Source organism: Lithobates pipiens, unplaced genomic scaffold, assembly GCF_037356315.1.
Source record: "Lithobates pipiens isolate NorthernLeopardFrog02 unplaced genomic scaffold, aLitPip1_a1.2 Scaffold_22, whole genome shotgun sequence".
In the NCBI taxonomy this organism is placed as follows: Eukaryota; Metazoa; Chordata; class Amphibia; order Anura; family Ranidae; genus Lithobates; species Lithobates pipiens.
Window position 1 is genome coordinate 301,462,538 of NW_027507784.1, and position 25,452 is coordinate 301,487,989.

Below are 25,452 nucleotides of genomic sequence, written 5' to 3' on the forward strand. Positions count from 1 at the left end.
CTGGGTGACATTTACGGGACCGGCAAGACCTGTTTGTGTGTGGCTGGGACAGCAGGTGCTCCACGTGTATGTCAATGTGCTGACACATACGGCAGGTGTGGGGAGGCAAAGGGGGGGCCTGGCCCATCACAATGGAAGCAATAGATTTTCTGACATCTATAGATGAATGACAGTCACCCAACCTGTCTTACACTGAGAGTAACACACAAAGCAGAATGTGAATTCACGCTGCAGGAGTTTGTGGAAGTCCATGGTCTTCAGAGAAAAAAACATTAGCGGTATCATGAATGAGATTCCGACGCCTGGCGCCTACACACACGATGGGAGTTCAGACTTAAATATAACATTTGTTTTGAGTATTTGCTCTTTATACAATTCAATAGTCCTCGTTGTACAGAGGTGACAGGGACATTTTAAGAAAAAATGTGGCATAATACTCCGGCTTTGATCAGATTGTTTACAAGGTAGGTGGAGAATATAGTTGTCAGTGTTCTCTATATAAGAGTAAAAGGATAATGTCACACTGGATTCTCGTTAATGAAAAAGCTTCATGGGAACTCACACACCTCGTCAACTTCTAATGTAATAAAAATGAAAGCTGTAGCATGCATAACCACTTCCCCTCCGCCCTATAGCAGTTTTACTGCTACAGGGCGTCAGCTGTGTGCCGGATCATGTGATTTGACACTTCCAGGTAGGTGGCGCGCCACCACTGGCTCTCTTCCACTGTCACTACAAACAGCGGAAGCCGATTGGCAGGTGCCAGGGGCTCAATGTCCGCCGGCACCCACCGATCATTGGGCAGAGAGATAGAACTGCGATCTGCCCATGTAAACAAGGCAGATCGCTGTTCTGACAGGATGGAGTTTGTGTCTCTGCTAAGGATAAATTCCATCTCTTCCCCTAGTAAAAACTTCTCGCACAGTTTACATAAACACTGGTTAGGCACACAGTTAACCCTTTGATCGCCCCTGATGTTTCCCTATTCTCAGCCAGTGTCATTAGTACAGTGAGAGTGCATATTTTTAGCTCTAAACACTGTATTATTGTCACTGGTTCCCAAAGAGTGTCGGAATGTCAGCCACAATGTCGCAGACCAGCTAAAAGTTGCTGATCGCCACCATTACTAGTAAAAAAAAAAGAAACATATCCTATATTTGTAATACATAAAGTTTTACTGCTACAGGGCATCAGCTATGTGTCGGATCACGTGATTTGACACTTCCAGGAAGGGGGCGCACAAGTTCGCCACCCCTGGCTCACTTCCGCTGCAAACTACAAACAACGGAAACCAATTTGCAGGTGCTCAATGTCCTCTTCTCCTAGTAAAAGCATCTCACTCAGTTTACATAAACACTGGTTAGGCACACAGGTAACCCTTTGATCGCCCCTGATGTTACACCCTTCCCAACCAGTGTCATTAGTACAGTGACAATAGAGCTGCACAATTAATGGTCAAGAATCGTTACCGCGATCTTGAATAAAGTGTTTCACAATTCTTTCTTTGCAAAGAATTCTCTCTGATCTTCTGAAGCCACAGCAGTCAAAAGAAAGGAAGAGAAAAACCAGGCAGTCTGCCAAGAATCGAAACATTATTTATCAGTTGAACTTGACTATAAACATTGTAACAATTTGCCAATGGAATAGACTGTGTATTAGGCCTCATGCACACGGACGTTTTTACAGCCACTTTTTTGAGCTTTTTTTGCAGCTTAAAAACGGCTGTCCATGTTAGTCTATGGCTTCATGCCCACCTAGGCGTTTTTGAGCTGCAAATGGCATAGGCGTTTTTAAGCTGTAAAAAAAACCCAGGACCAGTGCGTTCCGTGGCGTGGAGCTAGAGCTGTAAAAACGCGAATCGCGGGAAAACGCGCATAAACGCGCAACATATTTTCTTTGTTTTCTGAGTGCTATAGCCAAGAGATGTGTTTCTTAAAAAACGCTACTTAACGCTAACGCTAAAAAACGCGCAAAAACGCCAATGCAAAACGCGGTAAAAATCACGTTTTTAACAACAATTTTTCCAGGCATCGGAGCTAGCTTTGCAGCCAGTTTTTTAAAACGTCCGTGTGCATGAGCACTAAGTGAGAAAAGTTTTACCACTTAAACACTAAACCTTTTTCTGACATTTGTTGGTTTCAAGTTAATATCATTTTTTTTGCTAAAAATTACTTGGAACCCCCAAAAATTATATATATTTTTTAGTAGACACCATAGAGAATAAATAAAATGGTGGTTGTTGCAATATTTTACGTCACACTAAATTTGTGCAGCGATCTTTCAAATGCAATTATTATTATTTTTTATTATTTTAATTAATTAAAAAAAAAAACGAACCAGTAAAGTTAGCCCATTTATTTTTTTGTATAACGTGAGAGATTTTACTTCGCAAGAATCGTGAGAGAATCATGATCTTTTTATTCTAAGCAGAAAAATCGTGGTTCTCATTTTGCCCAGAATCGTGCAGCTCTAAGTGACAGTGCATATTTTTAGCGCTAATCACTGTGTTGACACTGATTTCAAAAGAGCCTCAGAATGTTAGCCGCAATGTCGCAGTAAGTATATAAGTTGCTGATCGCCGCCATTACTATTAAAAAAATAAATAAAAATATCCCATATGTTTTATAAAAAAAAAAAAAAACAGCCGCGCTATTTTAAATTATACATCAATAAATTGTATCCAAATGCTGTTACCACACCGATGTCCACTGTATGTTAAATAACAATGAAATGAATAAATTGTTATAAAATGTGCATCTAATCAAAATTGTGATTCCTTGTGTGTCCATACAGCTCTGTATTTTGTTCTTCAATACAGAGGTTTATGTGAGGGACTGGTTTTTCTATTGCTTTCTGTGTCAGAGACATTATTTACCAGGTCCGATGGTGGGGGTGAATTTTCACATTAGAGACACAGGAATAAAAAACCTTGCAGGGGTTCTAGCCCTTTTAAATTCTAACCAAATTGACAAAAATAATTTGTATTTGCATACATTTTAAGTAGAACACCAGCATCTTTTGGTGGAATGGGAAAAGGTAAGACCCTGTCTCAGGTTTTTATTGTTTGTGTTCCCATTGGAAAGACTTCCCCTCACTTCCTGTATTGTAACAGAGCCTGTCCAGACCCTGGAGGGATCCTGACAGTAATGCCAGGATGCACCCATATGCCTGATTGGGAGCTGATTCAGCCCCTCAGCACACCATTGAGAGCCTGAACCAGCTGCTTCTGCCCCCTCTCTAGTCAGAGGGGCAGAGCCATTCAGCACACCACTGAGAGCCTGAACCAGCCATTTCTGCGCCCTCACCAGCCAGAGGGGCAGAGCCACTCAGCACACCACTGAGAGCCTGAACCAGCCGCTTCTGCCCCCTCTCCATGCAGAGGGGCAGAGCCACGCAGCACATCACTGAGAGCCCCAACCAGCCGCTTCTGCCCCCTCTCCAGCCAGTGAAGCAGAGCCACTCAGCACACCACTGAGATCCTGAACCAGCCACCTCTGCCACCACTACAGCCAGAGGGTCAGAGCCACTTAGCATGCCACTTGAGAGCCTCAACCAGCCACCTCTGCCCCCTTTCGAGCAAGAGGGGCAGAGCCACTCAGCACACCGCTGAGAGCCTGAGCCAGCTGCTTCTGCCACCTCTACAGCTAGAGGGGCAGAGCCACTCAGCACACCACTGAGAGCCTGAACCAGCTGCTTCTGCCCCCTCTCCAGCCAGAGGGACAGAGCCATGCAGCACACCACTGAGAGCTTGAACCAGCCACCTCTGCCCCCTTGCCAGCCAGAGGGGCAGAGCCACTCAGCACACCACTTGAGAGCCCGAACCAGCCACCTCTGCCCCCTTTCCAGCAGTAGGGGCAGAGCCACTCAGCACACCACTGAGAGTCTGAACCAGCCACCTCTGTCTAGCAGGAAGTTGTGGTGTCACCAGCCTGGTTATCTAGTGTTTCAGAGGTGTGGAACCTGAAAGACCTGCTGAAAGCAAATAGAAATATGTTGGCTGGTAAGGCAGCTCGTGTATATGTATTTCCACTGAGTTTTTAAGCTTTTAGGTCATAGGTAAAGAAATAAATCAAATGGTATATTAAAACTATTAATTGTGCTGAACGTTGTTACGCTGTTATACAAATGTGTGGATCTTTTTATGATTTACAAGTTGGCTGTGACATATGCCATGATTTGTTGAGCCTTTATGGTTTACAGCATTAGAGTAGACTAAACTGAGCTGTAAATTGAAGAGGATCCGGGCAGCATGGCACATTTGTAGCTGCAGATTCCTGTACACAGAATAATATCTGTCTGACATCTCTTGCTTTTATATTCCCATAAAGAGATAAAGTGGAATACTTAATACAGTGCTGTATATAATGTTTGGCTGATATGGCTTATGACTTCCTGTAGGCAGGTCTGCACATGGACCTCATTGCAGTATATGAACGTAAACCTCCATTATTAAAAATGTGTAAAGCCTCCCTCTTGGGCCTTTGCTTACCTCCTTCTGTCTGCCACCCTGATCTCCTGTGAACCCAGAAAAGTTCCTGTGCAAATAGAGGTCATAACCTATTGTTGGTAGTTACATCCTATTTAGGGTTGCCACCTGTCCAGAATTCATATTATTCAGACTGGGCTGTTTCTCCCCAGGTAACCAAGATTGTCGCACACAAATGTGTTGCCGTCCCCATCTGGGAGCTGTGGGCAGCTGTCTGTGGGCAGGGTGATGGTGTTGGCAAGTGAAATTTGGCCACACCCACTATTCACTCTGGAATGCTAGGCGCACCACATTACTAATCTTCTTGGGGCACCCAAAACTGTGCTAGGTTGCTAAAATGTTCGGGTTTGGCTTAAAGAAAAGGTGGCAACCCTAATCCTATTAGGTATGAGACCCTCGTGTTCTAGACCTTGGGGTATTAAGAGTTGTCATTACAACAGTAGAGGAGGGGAATTCTTCCAATGGGACATCTATTTACACACAGTGACAGTTGACTCTCCTTTTGTTTTTTTTTGTTTTTTTGTAATCTTTATTACAGAGGAAGTAAAGGCACTTAAAAAAAAATGCAACCTGGAAGGCAAAGGCATAATGCATAGCATACTAGCTCATTATGAATAACTTACCTGAGAACGAAGCCCCCGAAGCGGTCCTCCTCCTTTTATCTTCACCGCTGCTATGTATCCCGGAGTGACTTCTGGGTCCCGCTGCTCCGGCGTAGTGATTCGCCGGAGCCGCGATGACGTCACTCCCGCGCATGCGCACGGGAGCCAACACAAGCAGCATATCGCCGTGATCTGCGGCATGCTCATTGCACCTGCATGCCGCTGTCTACGGTGCCTGTCTTTTTGTAAATATCTCCTAAACCGTGTAGGTTTAGGAGATATTTCTTGGACCTACAGGTAAGCCTTAATCTAGGCTTACCTGTAGGTCAAAGTGGTTTGTAAGGGTTTACAAACACTTTAATCTTGTAAAATCCAGAATTTTGGCTTGTCCCCAGGACAGTTATAAAGGGGAGATCTTCCAATGAGGACACTAGTTCTGGTGACGGGGGTCTCCAAGAGATTGCCTTAATTTGCAGGGATTTCCCCTCACTTCCTATTTTGGCTATGGGACAGGAAGTGAAGGGAAATCTCCCCAGTGGGACACAGATGACATAAAAGAAACTGAGAGGGGTTGACTCCTCCCTTACTCTATCCAAAATGAAAAAAACATTTTTTTGCCTATAATTTTACTTACTAATGCTGACAGTGGGTCTTTTTGATGTTAAGATAAGTGGCATATACAGATTAATGGAACTGTAAGACAGTGTTCTGTATAGCAATGACTTTCCATGTTTGCTCTGCCTAAGAAGTGTGATGAAGTATTTTCACCCTCTCTGCCACAAACATCTGTAGAAACATTCCCACAGTTTACAGGAAGTGAATATACAACTGTCAGAAGGGGTCAAACTGCTTAAAGAGCAGCATGGAGCTCATTCAGATGATACAATTATTCTCATCTAGATTACTGTCGTCCATGCATGTCAGATCAGCAATCTGAACATCCGTAGCAAAAAAGACCGTGAGAAAAGCATCCTAAAATAATTGGACTTATTTTGTAAAGTAAGGCAAAGAGCAGGGGTGATATGCTAAGTACAGATACCCATATTCCAGCTTGTCGCTGAGTAGTCATCACACAAACCATGGGCGACAGGACCAGGTTCCTTCTTCACAAAACCATGGGTGAGGTTTTACTAGGGTCCTTCATCACAAACAATCATGGGTGAAAGGGGGGGAGGTGCTTCATCACAAAAACCATGGGTGACTGGGCCAAGGTTCTGCATCACAAAAACCATGGTTGACAGGGCCAGTGTCCTTCTTCACAAAAATCTTGGTTGACTGGGTCAGAGACAATCATCACAAAAACCATGGGGGACAGGGCCATGGTCCTTATCACAAAAACCATAGGTGACAGGGCTAGAGTTCTTTATCACAAAACCATGGATGACAGGGCCAGGGTTCTTCATCACAAAACCATGGGTGACAGGGCCAGGGTCCTTCATCACACAGCCATGGGTGACAGGGCCAGGGTTCTTCATCACAAAAAAAGATGGGTGACAGGGCTAGAGTTCTTAATCACAGAACCATGGGTGATAGGGCCAGGGTCCTTCATCACAAAAAACATGGGCGACAGGGGGGAGATGCTTCATTACAAAAACCATGGGTGACAGAGCCAGGGTCCTTCATCAAAAAGCCATGGGTGACAGGGCCAGGGTCCTTCATCAAAAAGCCATGGGTGACAGGGCCAGGGTTCTTCATGACTAAACCATGGGTAATTGGACCAGGGTCCTTTATGGAAAAAAAAAAAAAAAAGATGGGTAACAGGGCCATAGTCCCTCATCACAAAAGCCATTGGTGACTGAGACAGGGTCCTTCATCACAAAAACCATGGGTGACAGGGCCAGGGACTTTAATCACAAAAACCATGGGTGACAGACCAGGGTTCATTCACACCATATGCACAAGGCGGCTTTTCCCAACACAGTCCAAACCCATAGACAGGGCAATTTGCTTTATGTCCTTTTGTTTCTATTGACACCACCGTGCTGCGTTGGTGTGCACAGAAAAAAAACTAGAACAGGCTGAATTTTTACAAAGTACAGTGTGCTACGACACACTATGTTGCGTTGCAGAAAGTTGAATGATGTGCCATTTTGCGACATTTCAATAAGGTTAAATTGGTATTAAAACCAAAAGCAAACATTTATTATGTTTTGTGTAGACATGCGATTTGGGGGCAGCAAAAAATGGGTGAGCTGCATTTACGCCATCTGCCAACAGTCCCTCCCAACCCCATTAAGCAGCAATAGGCAGTAGATAGGGGTGTTTCGTGCCCGTGGCAAAGTTTACTCAGCATGTAGTGATTAGCGGGTGGTGGCAAGCCCCACTGAACTCTACACATTCAAGCAAATGGGGAAACACTGGAAGCGCCCTGAAACCATGTGCAATGCATACATTTGTGTCGTTTGTTGCCAAAAATGGGGTTAAAACAGGCGATGAGGAGGCATCGCATTGTTTTCCCACCACCTGTCTGAATGCCAATTGGCTTCACCCGTCTGAATACAAGTCCTGGCTGTTCTAAAGTGGGGGGGGGGGATTATTTGATCCCCTGCTGATTTTGTATATTTGCCCACTGACAAAGTAATGATCAGTCTATAATTTTAATGGTAGGTTTGTTTTAGCAGTGAGAGACAGAATAACAACAAAAATATACAGAAAAACGCATTTTAAAAAAAGTTAGAAATTGATTGACATTTTATGAGTGAAATAAGTATTTGACCCCTTCACAAAACATGACTTAGTACTTGGTAGCAAAACCCTTATTGGCAATCACAGAGGTCAGACGTTTCTTGTAGGTGGCCTCCAGGTTTGCACACATCTCAGAAGGGATTTTGTCCCGCTCCTCTTTGCAGATCCTCTCCAAGTTATTAAGGTTTTGAGGTAGACGTTTGGTAACGCGAACCTTTATCTCCCTTCACATATTTTCTATGTGATTAAGGTCTGGAGACTGGCTAGACCACTCCAGGACCTTAATGTGCTTCTTCTTGAGCCACTCCTTTGTTGCCTTGACCATGTGTTTTGAGTCATTATCATGCTAGAATACTCATCCGTGACCCATTTGCAATACCCTGGCTGAGGGAAGGAGGTTCTCACCCAAGATTTGACAGTACACAACCCTGTCCATCATCCCTTTGATGCAGTGACGTTGTCCTGTCCCCTTAGCAGAATAACACCCCCCAAAGCATAATTCCCCTTCCATGTTTGACGGTGGGGATGGTGTTCTTGGGGGACATTCCTCCTCCTCTAAACACGGCGAGTTGGTCTTGGCCATGGTGGAGACATTGGAATCTGATTGATTGCTTCTGTGGATAGGTGTCTTTTATACAGGTAACAAGCTGAGATTAGGAGCACTCCTTTTTAAGAGAGTGCTCCTAATCGCAGCTCGTTACCTGTATAGAAGACACCCGGGAGCCAGAAATCTTGCTGATTGATAGGGGATCAAATACTTATTTCACTCATTAAAATGCAAATCAATTTATAACTTGTTTGAAATGCGTTTTTCTGGATTTTTTTGTTATTGTCTCTCGCGATTAATATAAATCTACCATTTGAATTATAGACTGATCATTTTTTTGTCAGTGGGCAAACCTACAAAATCAGCAGGGGATCGAATACTTTTTTCCCTATTGGCTATTGAACACAATCAAAACAAAGCGGCTTTTATATATATATATATATATATATATATATATATATATATATATATATATATATATATAGCGAAAATATGTTAAATAATTTACCTCCCAGCTGCCTCTGATTGGGAGGGACTGTCTTCCTTAATTGTCCCTCTCCCTGGTCTGATGTATAGACCCGTATAAAAAAAAATACACTATAAGGGTGTATATTTTAAAAATGTGAAGTGCTATTCATTCTGTGCAAATAGGGAAAAAAGTCGAATGTTACTAAGCTATCTTCTCTCTAGGTTGAATGTTATTTATTTATACAAATACAGTGAATTGGGAAAATACTGCATTATGGCCACTATATGGAGCTGACAATCATATTAAATAAATCATGGTAAATAATTATGATGGTCGGCACCGCCTAGTGGCCATAATGCAGTATTTTCTAATGAATGCTTTTTCGCAGTTGCATAGGTGTGAATAGAGCCATGCTGCTCTTTCTCACAGTAGAAGTATATGGGGTTGATTTACTAAAACTGGACATTGCAAAATCAGGTGCAGCTGATCCTATTCCCTTATAGCAGGTTAAACAGCATAGTGCTTGTGCTGTCTAATCTGTCCCTTTCTATGCTGTAAAAAGCCTGGTTGATCCTACCTGTTCCTGTGTCCCCTTATGTAAACTGTCCACGGTGGCTGCTGATCCATGACACCATGGTCAGTTTACGTGCCCCTCCCTCCCTGCCTGCCTGTCAGCTCCTGTGTGTGCGGTTGTGAGCAACTCTCTTCCTTGCCCCTCCCCTGTCCTCCTGCCACTATTAGAAGCAGGCAGTAAAGTCAAAGAAAGATTACTGCCAATCCCTCTGTTCTTTCAAGCCATCTTACACAATGTACATGTTTGTATAAAATGATGCCTCTATATACCTTCTTTCGAATCTTTTCTGGTGGTCACATGACCTCTGGCTGCTCTCCTCCCCCAATCTAAGGGCCACAGTGGGAGGGGCTGAGCGGACAGCACAGCGGTCATGTGATCTCCCAGCTGACCTGAGAGGGGTACCTCAGCCCCTCCCACTGTAGCCCTTAGATTGGGGGGAGGAGAGCAGCAGGAGGTCACGTGACCGACCAGAAAAGATCTAAAAGTAGATATTTAAAGGGGTAATTTTATACAAATATGCACACAGTGTAGTATGGCTTAGTAGAACAGAGGGGTTACCAGTAATCTTTCTTTAAATATTTCTTTAAATCTATAACCATTTTATGCTTTGACAAAAAACAAACATACTGGAAGCTGATTGGTTTCTATGCAGAGATGCGCCAGATTTTGCACTCTCCAATTTTATTAAATCAACGCCTACGAGTCGACCTACTAAATAAAAACAATGCACTCCCTATGTGGCTGATATCTCATGTCAACAGTTGGTAAAGCGATGGGCAGAGTTTTTGTAATTCCTTTTCTGCGTTTTGTAGCTAATGTACTGTACACATGTCTATCTTTAATGTAATAACACAGATATGGAAGTGCAAGTATAAATAAGGGTGAAAAACGTATAAAAATTACTTTATGGTAAACAAGGCAACATGCGCTCAATGAAAATAAATCATACTTTCCCTTTAATGCATGTAAGGGGTGCCGTAGGTAAAGCAAGTTGGCAAATCACCCTGAGCGTAGGATGTGAAACATAAAGAATATATTCAAGTGGATTAGGGGAGTTGGCAGGGATTTTTCATGTTTTATTATTGTATAGGGAGGAACACCTAGAATCTCTGCCTCCAGCACTGCATGAAATATATGTTATATATATATTGGTTTTGCTGCACTATTTTTTATTTTATTTTCATATTTTTTTTTTTTATTAATGCTGAAGTTTTCAGTATGAAATTGACTGTCTGCTTTGAATCCATTACTTTATTGGCTACAACGGGAAATTAAATTAAATTAGGTCCTCAAAAAAAAATAACTTTCCCTTTTAGGGCCCAGTCACACTTCAGCGATGCGTGCATTAAACAAACATGTTGAAAAAAAAAACCTGTTGTGTTGCGCAGTTTTGTGAAATGCATTAACCCTTTCCTGTCTAGCCCTGGCTTCTCTTTAACATTCTTTATGCGCTGGGTGGGAAGGACTAACATATCACATGATTAGCTCTCACAGTGGTCACATGATCAAGAGCCAATTCTGCTGGCTCCTGATCATTAGTACAGACCAAAAGTTGTCAGCGACAGCTCGGTCACTGTGCTGGGAGCGATCAGTGTGTGCACTCTGAGTACAAAAAGCTCTACTGCCCATAGACGCATATGTGTGGCATGTGGGCATTAAAGCCCCAACCCCTTTACCACTGTACATATATTGGATGTGTTTGGCAAGAGGTTAAGGCCCCCGTTCACATCAATGCATAGCAGGAACGAGCTATGCGATCCCAATCCCAAATTGCAAGATGTGAACGGGGGCCTAATGCCACGTACACACAATTGGAATTCTCGTCGGAAAAAGCTCTGATGGTTTTCCCGACGGAATTCCGACAGAATTCGGCTCAAGCTGTCTTGCCTACACACGGTCACACCAAATTCCGATCGTTTACAACGATACAACACGTATGACGGGACTAGAAGAAAGAAGTTCAACAGCCAGTAGCCAATAGCTTCTGTCTCGTAGTTGAATCTGAGCATGTGTGATTTTTGGCGTGACGGAATTGCATACACACGATCGGAATTTCTGATAGAAAGTTTTTTCCGTCGGGAAAATTGATAACATGCTATCAATTTTTGGCTGGTGGAAATTCGGACAGCTAAATTCTGATGGAGCATACACACGGTCGCATTTTCCGATGAAAAGCTCTCATCGATCTTTCTCTGGCCGAAATTCCGATTGTGTGTACGTGGAATAAGGAAGCACGTTCATTTTGAATAAACTACCAATCCAACCACAACATAACCAAAAATTATTATTATACAGAATATATGGCACCAACTTTTTGCGCAGCGCTTTACATAATAAGAGAGATAGTACAGTTGCAATACAAAATAAGAGAGTTAGGAGGGCCTTGCTCCTGGGAGCTTACAATCTAATAGGGAGGGGCAAAGGGAACAAACGGTATTAACAGTGAGGGATGAGCTTATGTGAGAATGAAAAGATTCAGCTGTTAGATGGGGTGAGGATTGGCTTCCCCAAGTAGATGAGTTTTTCAGGAATCACCTAAAAGTGGACAAAGTAGGAGATAGCAAGACAGATTAGGGTACAGAATTCCAGAGGATGGGAGAGGCCCTGGAGAAGTCCTGGAGACGCACATGAAATGGACATTCACCATTTTTGGTATGTGTATTATGGGGATGCTCATAATGCCCTTGCCCACCACTGTATTAGTGCATAGGTGTGTTATTCAGAATGAAAGGCACCACAATGCACTGTGGTACAAACATTGCGTTAACAATCCAAATGGACCCTCAGACATTTTTTAAACACTCAGCCCAATTTGTAGCATAGGTTATATGTGTGTACATCCTAGTTAAAGTGTTCACACATCAATCTTGAGAGCCCTCTAGTCATGAAAAATCTGACAGACTAATTCTGACCTTACACTGTAAGATTTCGCTCATTGAGCCCCAAATTTCAGATCGAAGAATGTCGGGTGGGAGGGCACCAACAGGCCCACTCATGGCCCGATTTTCAGCTGGCTCATTAGGAACAGACTGAAAATCGCTCCATGTATAGCTTACCACTAGGCTCCAACAAAATGGCTGCCTCAACAGGGTTTAAGCAAGGTGTATGCCTCAGGACCCATATCTTTATACAATTTTATGTATTTGTGGGAGCCAGACAAACATGAAAGAGATAAAAGAAGTTTGTTTTCACTTCTTTAGTCGATTTTTCTTCTCACAGTTTGTTTTCTAATCTCTCACGTGGTTTCTTTTACGTTGTTCTCGAGGACATCTACGTTCTTGTTCTTTATCCTTGTCTCTCTCACGCCCCACACGCTACGAGAGATATTTCCAGAGATAAATCTCTCCTTGAATGTTTGACAGGAGAGAAAGCTAGATGTGTGAGAGAGTTCCAAGAAAGACCAAAAGGGTCACTTGAAAAATGGCCGCCTCACTGTGCAAAGTTCCTCCGTCTAAAAACGTGAGGCCAGCCGGCCTTCCAGCCTTCTCATGTGTACATTTGCGTTTGTATTTACCCAGCAGTTTAAACATAAATATATCTTTACATCCCCTAGGCCTCAAAACTCAGCCGATCAAATCTCTATGGAAACCTGAACCATAGGCCATTATTCTTCACCGCGGCCGACTTTTATTTGTTTAATTTACTTGGTATTTGTTTATGGTTCAGTTCACACAGCGCGTCTGTGCGAAAATCCATGCGTAATTTTAAAAGGATAAATGAGGGAAAGTGCAGTTTAGAGTTTTTTTTTTTTTTTTTTTGGTTTTTTTTTTGGTTTAACGTATTTTTAATAAACTCTTGCTTTTTTTTTATTTAATTTTTTATTGCCGTCCTCTCTGAGGGAAGAAGGGTTTCGAGTGTTAAGGGATTTCCTGATGGGGAGGATTTTTTTTAATCATTTCAGTTAGTTACGAGCGTACGTAACGTGGGTGAGTGCTATCGCAGGCTTCCCACGGGCCTGTTGTTCTGGGGGAAGATTTCCCAGCCCTGGGGGGGAATAGGGAAGCCGAAGAAGGAGGAGGTGATTGTAGAAGAGGTAGACGATGAGGAGCTGGGAGACTGGACCAGTGTGAGAGAGGTCTGTGTGGGGTGACGTAAGAACGCAGAGAGAGGGGCCCAGCAGGAAGCAGTCTGGGATGGAGTTAGCTGCTTCGCTTTTGAAGGGATCAAAACACAGGATCCCCTTCTGAGTGACTCTGTCTGCGAAACCCCCGCAGACTGCTCTGTCCCTACATCCCCTCTACGGCAGATGACCAGCTCTGCTGTTGTACGGCCTCAGTTCAAACCCATCTTCATACTGCATGTGCTTTGCCTGCAGGCAGCATCCTGTACCGTATAAAGCTGGTATAGATATTAGAAAAAATGCAATTTGGTGTAATAAACCGTTAAATAGGTTAAATCTTTACAGCAATTTGGGATTTTAAAGTGAACTATACACCAGGATGGATTTGATTTAAATCATAATTTTTAAAGAGCAGCTGTCATCTCTGTCCCGCAGCGGCTCCTCCTCTGACCCGCCATTGACTCACCGACAGTCCCATTCACTTTAATGGGATGGCTGGTGATGCCGCAGTGACACAACAAGGTTAAGGACGTGTTGGCGGCAGATGAGTAGATGCCCGCTAACGGGCGCTGTCATGATGGATCTGAAATGACAGGGGCGCTTTAACCGCTTCAGCCCCCTTCCTGACCAAAGCACTTTTTGCGATTCGGAACTGTGTCGCTTTAACTGGCAATTGCGCGGTCATGCGACATTGACTCAAACAAAATTGACATCCATTTTTCCCCACAAATAGAGCTTTCTTTCGATGGTATTTGATCACCTCTGCGGTTTTTATTTTTTGCACTATAAACAAAGAAAGACTGACAATTTTGAAAAAAACGCTATATTTTTTACTTTTTGCTATAATAAATATCCCCCAAAAATATATAAAAAAAAAAAACATTTTTTTTTCACAGTTTAGGTTTATGTATGCTTCTACATATTTTTGGTAAAAAAAAATGCAATAAGCGTATATCGATTGGTTTGCACAAAAGTTATAGGGTCTACAAAATAGGGGATAGTTTTATGTATAGTTTTTATATATTTTTATTATAAAATTTTTTTTTATTAGTAATGGCAGCAATCTGCGATCTTTATCATGGCAAATTTTTGGGACCATTGTCATTTATACAGCGATCAGTGCTATAAAATGCACTGGTTACTGTGTAAATGACACTGGCAGGGAAAGGGTTAACCACTAGGGGGCTATGAAGGGGTTAAGTGTGTCCTCGGGAGTGATTCTAACTGGGGGGGGTGGGCTACACCTCATATGACAGCGATCACTGCTCCTGATAACAGAGGGTAGTGATCTCTGTCATGTCACAAGGCAGAACGGGAAATGCCTTGTTTACATAGGCACTTCCTTATTCTGCAGCTCCGTGACACGAACGCTGGGAGACCAGTGGACATCGAGACCACCGGTCCCGCAGGCACGGTCACGCTGTACATGGCGTGTGCCCGCTAACCCTGCCATTTAAAGGGGACATACAGGTACGCCCATTTGCCCACCACTGCCATTATGCCGACGTAAATCGGTGTGCAGCGGTCGGCAAGTGGTTAAATGTAAGGACTCATTCTTGCTGATCGTTAAAATATTTAATATTTGCAAATAAAAGGAAGGTTTCCCATTTAGAATAATAAGGTATCAGGTTAGTAAAACAGTGATAACAGATCCAATTCAATAATACAGTTTGTAGTGTACATACTGTAGATTTGCAAAACAATGAGCTAAGGGAATATTCCTGAACTTTGTTTCATCTCATGGTTACTGTGAAATTGTGTAAATGCATTAATGCAGTGCATGTTATCTCAGCTTGCAGAGCTTGGATTCATTGAATAAGTTTACCACAAATGTAAATATTGCAGAATGTCCAGCCTCATGCTACATAACTAAGCTGAATAAACTAAATTATTAATGTATCTTAGATAGAAAACTATGTTTAGATTTTTACTCAAAAGCATTTTATTAAAATAATTTAGATTTAAATAAAAAAAAAATCTGATTTTAAATAGAAAAAAATAATATAAAAAAAAAAATAAGATTCTTATCCACCCTGATATACACTCACTGCTTCTTTATTAGGTATACCTGTTCAATTGCTTGGAAACACAAATTGCTAATCAGCCATGGCAGCAACTCCATGCATTTAGGCATCTAGAGGTGGTGAAGGTGACTTGTTGAAGTTCAAAATCAGAATGGGGAAGAAAGGGGGGTGTAAGTGACTTTGAACGTGGCATGGTTGTTGGTCTGAGTATTTCAAAAACTGCTGATCTACTGGGATTTTCACACACAACCATCCCTAGAGTTTTTTTCAGAGAATGGTCTGAAAAAGAGAAAATATCCAGTGAGCGGCGGTTGTGTGGAAGAAAATGTCTTTGTCCAACAAGCTTATAGAGGTGTGATGGTCAGGTGACCACAAACATTTGCCCATATAGTGTGTGTGTTTAAAGGCGGATAAGTAAATTGGGAAAACGATCAGCCAGTTCCTTGATGTTTTACAGCAAGTTGGAACCAAGGATGGAAATACCGTATATACTCGAGTATAAGCCGAGATTTTCAGCCTCTTTTTTGAGGCTGAAAGTGCCCCCCTCGGCTTATACTCAAGTCATCGCTGTCTGCCCGCTCGATCAGCGTGTCGAGCAGACAGACAGCGGCCATTCTAGAATTCAAAAGCCGCGCCTCCGGCTCCGCCTTCGCCTGTGATAGGCGGAACACTGAATTTCCCAGCAGCCTGTGTTCCGCCTATCACGGGCATCGTCTCATCCTCGTACTACGGACGAGGATGAGACGATGCCTGTGATAGGCGGAACACAGGCTGCTGGGAAATTGAGTGTTCCGCCTATCACGGACATCCGATAGGCGGAACAGCAGTCAGTGGGAAATTGAGTGTTCCGCCTATCACCGACGGAGGCGCGGCTTTTGAATCCTAGAATGGCCGCCGACGAAGAGCTGAAGGACGGAGGCTCGGCTCGGGACGGGACGGGCCGGGACGGGCCGGGCCGGGACGGGACGGGACGCAGGCTGGACGGGACGCAGGCTGGACGGGACGCAGGCTGGACGGGACGCAGGCTGGACGGACACAGGCAGGCTGGACACAGGTAGGCTGCACGGACACACACACACACACACACACACACACACACACACGGATGCATGGACACACACACACACACACACACACACACACGGATGCATGGACACACACACACACACACGGATGCATGGACACACACACACACACACACACACACACGGATGCATGGACACACACACACACACACACGGATGCATGGACACACACACAGGGATGGATGGACCCACAGGGATGGACGGACACACAGGGATGGACAGGCATGTCTCACCCTCGGCTTATACACGAGTCAATAATTTTTTCCAGTTTTTTGGGGGTAAATTGGGGGCCTCGGCTTATATTCGGGTCGGCCTATACTCGAGTATATACGGTAATCTACGAATTTTCGTACGACAAAGGAATTTTGTTTTATTTATTGTGTCTGATCATGCACAGTCTTTCGTATTTGATATTTCTCGTAAAAAATGGTACACATTAAACGTAAATCTTTCATTGTGTACACATATGAGAACATTTTTAGTTTGTCCCTTCAGAAATTTTTGTTTGCAAAGTCTGAATCGGATGACGAAAGTTGTGTACACACTACAAAAAATCAAACGATCGTGCCTCATACGGAACTTTTCTTAAGATTTTCTCATAGTGTGTAGCCGCCTTAAGGCTAAATGCGTAATATACATTTTTTAGAAGAGGAAGATAGAGCAGTGGTCTCCAAACTGTGGCCCGGGGGCCGGATGTGGCCCTCTGCTTGCCTTCATCTGGCCCTTGGGGCACTACTTCACTAACTGACACCAACGATGGAGCACAGTTCCATTTACTAACACCATCAATGAGGCACTATTCTTCTCATTGGTATCAACAATGGGGCACTATTCCTTCCATGAAAACCCATGATGGGGCACTGATGCCAGAGCATTTTCTACTCCCACTGGCCACCCTCCGGCCCCTCTAAAGCCTGAAGGACAGTAAACTGGCCCTTTGCCTAGAAAGTTTGGAGACCCCTGAGATAGAGGATGATGGCATTGTTTTGGTGGTACTGCTTTGTCACATGATCAATATCAAATGACTGTGATCATTAGCTCAAAATGAATGTGACACCACTTCCATTGTATTCAGTGCTGCTAACTTTCAAAACTTGCTTTGGTGTCAGCTCTGTTGACTGTCAGAATGTTGTAGAGGGAGGTAGGTTATACGGTTTTCTACTCATGTTCCTATTATTCTGAACCAAAATTTTAAACCGGGGATTTTGTACTCCAATAGACCAAACCTGGGCAGATTGCTGTCTCAGGACCGCATTCGGCCCTTTGGCTGTCCATATCCGGCCCTCAAAGCCTCTCTGAGCCTGTCAGCTTCCTCACTGAGGTTTACATAACTTATGAACCTTCCCAGGTCCAAAATAATATAAAGAATTAAAGAGGTACTTCACCCTCCCCCCGTAATATTTTTTCCCCCCCCTGTCTACCTGGTGTTGTGTTCTCCACAGTAAAGACACCTACCCAGGGGAGCCAGCGTTGCCCACTAAGATCCTCTCTCTGTAGCCGGTTTTCCGTCAAAAGAGCCAACTCGTCAAACTCTCCAATTACGTCACTTCCGGTGACTCTCCAGCAGCAGAAATTGCAGATTTTGACGACTTGTCTGTTCTCACAGAACACCAGCAGCATATACACTACGGTACATGATGAGTTGGCTGTTTTGACCGAATACCAGCTAAGGAGTAAATAATTTCACTGCCTTGGTAGCGGCCATGTTGTTGGTTACTAGTGGGCAGACTAACAATGTCCACTCATTATATCGTGTACCGTAGTGTATATGCTGCCGGTGTTCTGTGAAAACAGCCAAGTCATCGAAATCTGCAATTTCTGCTGCTGGGGAGTTACCAGAAGTGACGTAATTGGAGATTTTGATGAGTTGGCTCTTTTGACAGAACACAGGCACTCGGGTTGCGCACCGCCATCTTCTCCTGGGATGTCATCGGTAGGCACACCTTCCAATGACGTCCCGCTAGGCCTGCCCCCTCCTGCTTTTGTGAATGAAATGAGAACCATGCTCCCGGTGCCTTCTGGGATATGCATGTCACATATCCCAAGAGGAACTGGGGGCACTGACTTGGCGGATAACAGAGGATGGGGGTGCTGGACAAAACTGTAAATAAATAAAATAAAAAATAAAATAAAAGACTAGGTATCTGAAGGGTGAAGATTCACTTTAAAGTGATTGTAAAGTCTTGTTTGTTATTTTTAAACAAAAAAAGAAAAAATGTATACTTACCTGCTCCATTGCAGTTGGTCTTCAGGTACCATTTCTGTAAGGTGCGCCCCCTCCTTAGCTCGAGCTGGACTTTAGTGATCACTGGAAAGCCCTTTCAATCGATTGGGTAAAATCAGACAATCACACAAGTTGAGGATTATCATGACTACGTTCTTTTACTTTCTGTATACTACTTTTTATGTGCTTCAAATTGCATTGTCAGCCAATCAGGATTAGACAAGACATTTGACCAATCATGAAACATTGACATTTAGAGCGTCATACATTATGCAGAATTTTTAGGGGAATTTTTGATTAAAGGTCTCCAGACACATATTTATAAAAATATATTTCATGACCTTAAAATAAAACCACATAACTTAATTTCACCTTATGAATATTTCCTACTTCCTATAAATTCTAACAGCTAGCTCTAACCACAAATGCATCCTGTTTCTTGCAGACTTCAGAAGTAACTTGCAAAGCATGGTGTTTCACTAAACTTCAGTAAATATCTGTTCAAGCAGAGTCTAAATGTAATAAGACGAGTTTAAACTTAGAGGGTGACTCTCCCTACCCTTACAATCTGAAGGGTGAAGATTCACTTTAAAGTGATTGTAAAGTCTTGTTTGTTATTTTTAAACAAAAAAAGAAAAAATGTATACTTACCTGCTCCGTTGCAGTTGATTTTGCACAGAGCAGCCCAGATCCTCCTCTTCACAGGTCCCTCTTCAATTCTCCTAGCCCCTCCCTCCTGGTAAGTGCCCCCACAGCAAGCAGCTTGCTATGGGGGCACCCAAGCCAAGTCACAGCTTCCTGTGTCCATTCAGACACAGAGCTTCAGCCTGGCCCCGCCCCCACTTTTTCCTGATTGGCTGAATGATTTTGATTAACAGCAGCAGGAGCCAATCCCGCCACGCTGCTCTCTCAGCCAAAGAGGAGGGCAGTCCCGGGAAGCTTAGACCCTCTTGCAACATTGCTGGATAAAGACGGGTTCAGGTAAGTATTGGGGGGCTGACGGGGGCTGCTGCACACTAAAGATTTTATTTTATCTTAATTCATAGCATGCATTAGGATAAAAAAAAACCTTCTGACTTTACAATCACTTTAAGTTTGGCCCTCCACAACTGTCCCAATTTCTCGTGTAGCCCCTTGAGAAAATGAATTGCCCATCGCTGACATAGACTGTCATTCTTTTTCTAGTTTACCTTATAAAATCATAGGGCTATTTTTTCCTGTCCATACCAACTAGAACATAATACAGTGTTAGCTGTATAACCATTAATAACGCTTTACCTTGCTGGTCACCAATAAATATAAGTTGAGATGCATCTTCACTGCCCTCTAGTGTTATCTTCTGCAATGTATACAGTATACAGCTGGAAAACAACCATATGGGTTATGTCTTCCTATCTAAAGTGTACACTTTGCATTTTTGTTATAAGTTTGGTAGGATGTAAAGTAACTGAATTGTCTTCTCTTTCTACAGGCTTCTTATCCCACTCTATGATGTAGATACCGGACTAATCATCCTTGCTGCTCAGGTAAATGAACTTGCATTGCGGACGTCTCACTTTGCCCCGGGGCAGTCTGAGTGATACAGATGTGACCACCTTGGGGACAATTGGGTTGATTGCAGGTGTCCGTTTTAATTAACTCTAATGCCGACCACTGGCATTATATGAATTGCTACTTGCATTATTCCATATGTCAATTTGTGGAGCACAAATTCACTTTACAGTGGCTTGAAAAAGTATTCATACCCCTTGACATTTTCCAAATTTTGTCATGTTACAACCAAAAATGTCAATTTGTTTAATGGATTTTATGTTATAGGCCAACACAAAGTGGCACATAATTATGAAGTGGAAGGAAAATGATAAATGGTTTTCAAAATTGTTTACAAATAAATATGTGGTGAAAAGTGTGGGGTGCATTTGTATTCAACCCCCCAGAGTCAATACTTTGTAGAACCTCCTTTCACTGCAATTACGGCTGAAAGTCTTTTTGGGGATGTCTCTACCAGCTTTGCACATCTACAGAGTGAAATTTTTGCCCATTCTTCTTTGCAAAATAGATCAAGCTCTGTCAGATTGGATAGTGTGCATCTGTGAACAGCAATTTTCAAGTCTTGCCACAGCTTCTCAATTGGATTTAGGTCTGGACTTGACTGGGTCATTCTAACAGATGAATATGCTTTGATCTAAACTATTCCATTGTAGCTCTGGCTGTATGTTTAGGGTCGTTGTCTTGCTGGAAGGTGAACCTCCACCCCATTCTCAAGTCTTTTGCAGACTCTAACAGGTTTACTTCTAAGATTGCCCTGTATTTGTCTCCATCCATCTTCCCATCAACTCTGACCAAGTTCCTTGTCCCTGCTCAAGAAAAGCATCCCCACAACATGATGCTGCCACCACCATGTTTCGGGGGGGGTGGTGTGTTCAGGGTGATGTGCAGTGTTCGTTTTCCGCCACAAATAGCGTTTTGCTTTTAGGCCAAAAGGTTCAATTTTGGTCTCATCTGACCAGAGCACCTTCTTCCACGTTTGCTGTATCCCCCACATGGCTTCCTGCAAACTGCAAATGGGACTTCTTATGGCTTTCTTTTAACAATGGCTTTCTTCTTGACACTCTTCCACAAAGGCCAGATTTGTAGAGTGAACGACTAATAGTTGTCCTGTGGACACAAGCGGAGAAAAATGACGTTCAATAGCCAGTGTGGCTCTTCTGCGTGATTCCATGCATGCGTGGACATTTGTGCATCGGAACACGCTTGGAATTTCCAACAACTCTTGTTGTCGGAAAATTTGAGAACCTGCTCTCAAACATTTGTTGTCGGAAAATCCTATGATGTGTACGGCCCATAATAGTTGTCCTGTGGACAGATTCTCCCACCTGAGCTGTGGATCTCTGCAGCTCCTCCAGAGTTACCATGGGCCTCTTGGCTGCTTCTCTGAATAATGCTTTCCTTGCCCGGCCTGTCATTTTAGGTGGATGGCCATGACTTGGTAGGTTTGCAGTTGTGCCATACCCTTTCCATTTTTGGATGATGGATTGAACAGTGCTCCATGAGATGTTCAAAGCTTGTGATTTTTTTTTTTTTATACAACCTAACCCTGCTTTAAACTGTCTGGTGTGTTTCTTGGCCTTCATGATGCTGTTTGTTCACTAAGGTTCTCTAGCAAAGCTCTGAGGGCTTCACAGAACTGCTGTATTTATACTGAGATTAAATTACACAGGTGGACTCTATTTACTAGTTAGGTGACTTCTGAAGGCAATTGGTTCCACTAGATTTTTAGTAAGGGGTATCGGAGTAAAGGGGGCTGAATAAAAATGCATACCACAGTTTTCAGATATTTATTTGTAAAAAAAAAAAAAATGAAAATCATTTTCTTTCCACTTCACAATTATGTGTGTTGGTCTATCACATAAAATCCCAATAAAATATATTTATGTTTTTGGTTGTATAATGACAAAATGTAGAAAATGTCAAGGGGTATGAATACTTTTTTCAAGAACTGTAGATTTTGGTGGATTAGGACATGGTTTTTGTTATTGTCCATGGCTCTGATGGATATCTTGTGCTTGTTTTTGATCTCTTCTTTTCCTCTGTAGGGTGAAAGCACAATGTACTGCATGGAGGTCAACACTGAATCGCCATCTCTAGCGCAGCGTAAGTTTTTGATTTTGTTTGTCTCTTGGAGATATAAGCATGTATGTGCCAGTTATGTGACTGGGCAATTCTCCTTGTCTTCTAGTCTCTCAGTGCGTCACAGAACAGCAGACCCGTGGATTGGCACTGGTCCCCAAGCTCTGCCTTGATGTGATGAGCTGTGAGCTTCTTCGCCTGCTGCAGCTGACCGACAGGTTCATCATTCCTATCAGTTATAGTGTTCCACGCAAGGTATCGCTGGCTGTCGCACTCTTTCTATGCACAAGCAATGTGCTGCATTTGTAATGTATGCATTGTCTGACCTGTATTTAACTCTTATATCTTTCACCCCACACATCACATTCCGTACCAGTATCTTCCTCCATCACCCTGCCATGCTGTGCCATGATCTCAAGCTCTTCATTCACTTCCTTATAAATACAGAGGTGTCAACATCACTAAGGATGGATGGCAGGGCTCATGATATATGTGAAGGACAGCTTTGTTGGAGAACATGACTACTATATGATCAGCTACCTCTAGCTGATGGGCACCTGGTGAATACTGTGCAAAGACATCCAGCACAGCTAAGGCCCCTTTCACACTGCCATTTTTCTGCGGTTTTGAGGCGATTTTAGGGAATGCCTGTGTAAACTTGAGATCTATGGACCTCAATGTGCATGAAACTCAGACCAAAGTAGTACAGGAACTACTTTGAAGTTGGCACGACTTGAAGTCGCACATATATGAATGGTTATCATTGGAAATCATGGGGAGCATCTTGTCATGCGACTTTGCAGTCCCAAGTTGCAGGACAAGTTGCACAAGTGTGAAGGGGGCCTAAAGGAGTGGTATGTTATATGTAGATGGATGATACATATGGTAATGCTTAGAGCTGAGCTCTAGGCAAGCACCTAAGATAAAATACACAATTGGAAGGATTCATAATTCTGACTAGCCAATGCTGAAATTTGATTTTCTTTTGCAGCAGTTATGATGGCCATAGATGGAACAAAATTTGGCCAGTTCAGCAGGCACCGGCCAAATTTCGATCCATGTGTGATCACTGCAAGTGAACAGAAATCAGCCGGCCAATCAGCTTCTGTTCAACTGTCCTGTTGCATTAAAAGCTGCTCGATCTGCACTGCAGGCAATAGGATGAGGAGGCCCCTCACTGTCGCAAAAGTACAGAAGGGCAAATTCCTCCACCCCAAAATGTGGGGAATCGGTTCAGTTTTTTCATTCAGCCCTCTCTCTGGCGAAACCATGTATGGCCACCTTTAAATTGGACCTACGCTTTGCCCATTCGATTCAAAGACACGGGTTCACTAACCCCTTTCTCCCCACCTACCACTCGTACAGTCGTATTAGAGCATACACAGGGATAAAACTTTATCAGTTGATCCTTACGAGAGGATCAAACGCCTCCTGCTGGATTTTTATTCACTTTATATTATGGAGAATGAACCAAGCAGAGCTGATACACACAAAGGTGGGTCCTCGGGTTAAATCCTCGCCACAGCACTATCTGCATTGAATTTGCATGTTGTTCCTGTGCTTGCATGGGTTTCCTCCAGCTACTACAGTTTCTTCACACTCTCCAAAGATATACTGCTAGGTTAATTGTGTGTCTAACTTGTCCTTAATATGTGTTCATATAGGATAGGGACCTTAGATTGTAAGCTCTTTGAGGGCAAGGACCAATGTGAATGAATAATAAGTAAAGCAGCTGCATACCTCCCAACATTTTGAGATGGGAATGAGGGACATCTAGAAAATGTATGTAGGCATGGGACACGCCCCCTTAAAGGAGAATTAACCCCCCCAAAGGTTAATTAAATCCAAAAGTGCTTTTTTTTACCACTACTATTCCTTTATATTGGCTTTTAAAATGTACAAATGCAGCAATTTAGAAATTGGATGAAAGATTTAGCACTGGGAAATACTTTTTGAAAGATAAAAAGTCATTTTTTTATACAACTATATAGATCAGACCAAAATGAGGGACATTGATCCAAATCGGGGACAGTCCCTCAAAATCCGGGACAGTTGGGAGGTATGCAACTGCATATATACCTGTAGCTGCTTTTGGAGAGATTGACCCAGACTACGTAATTCCACAGTCCATGTACTCATAGCACTGTCTTATCTCAGCAGGATCACCCTTTATCAATGCTTTCAATTTTATTCTGAAGAAATATGAAAATATTCCCTTGGGGATTGGACTATGCACTGTTGCACCAGGCAACGTTTGTGTCTGGCCTTTAATGGTCACCTGAAACACTTTATTTCTGTCTCCCATCTTGTCCTCTGACACTCTACTGTTTCCTCTGTGCCCTGTAGGCAGTACAGGAAATCCCACTTGACCTTTTTCCTGACACGACCGGATGCACAGCGGCGCACACTGCCCAGAGCTGGTGGTCAGGAGTCAATAAGCAGGTAAGTGGCACTGCACACTAGATCAATAGTTCTGGACACATCAGTAGAGAATATCCATAACTTACAAAGTGTAGGGTAAGGAGGGTAAGATGACTTTATGATTGCAGCCAGTAAAATGTTAATATGTTCTCTGCCCATTCGGAATACAGCTTTTCCGGACAACAAATGCAATTTGCGCTGCAGTTCTTATAAATCAGACTCTTTGTTCATGAGTGGCCAACATTGCACACTGTCAGATGATAGTTACTGAACAGTACATTGCACACTGTCAGATGATAGTTACTGAACAGTACATGGCACAAAATGTCTCTATAAAGTGGATCTAGCTAATGTGTGTGTGTGTGTGTGTGTGTTTATATATATATATATAGATAGATGTATACAGTGGATATAAAAAGTTTACACACCCCTGTTAAAATGTCAGGTTTCTGTAATGTAAAAAAATGAGACAAATATGAATAATTTCAGAATTTTTTCCACCTTTAATGTGTCCTATAAACTGTACAACTTAATTGAAAAACAAAAACTTTTCGGTGGAGGGACGTAAAAATAAAAAACGAAAATAATATGATTGCATAACTGTGCACACCTTTAAACTAATACTTTGTTGAAGCACCCTTTGAT

At 42.9% G+C, this 25,452-nt stretch overlaps 1 protein-coding gene across 1 annotated transcript in view; it reads left to right on the forward strand.

Annotated features, from left to right (window-relative positions):
* CORO7 (coronin 7) overlaps window positions 1-25,452 on the forward strand; it is a 304,349-nt gene that overhangs the window by 245,901 nt on the left and 32,996 nt on the right. Inside the window, exons 10-13 of the mRNA XM_077449252.1 lie at window positions 20,228-20,282; window positions 22,353-22,410; window positions 22,496-22,641; window positions 24,733-24,828. Coding sequence (XP_077305378.1) covers window positions 20,228-20,282; window positions 22,353-22,410; window positions 22,496-22,641; window positions 24,733-24,828 — 355 coding nt within the window. The remainder of the gene's footprint in view (window positions 1-20,227; window positions 20,283-22,352; window positions 22,411-22,495; window positions 22,642-24,732; window positions 24,829-25,452) is intronic.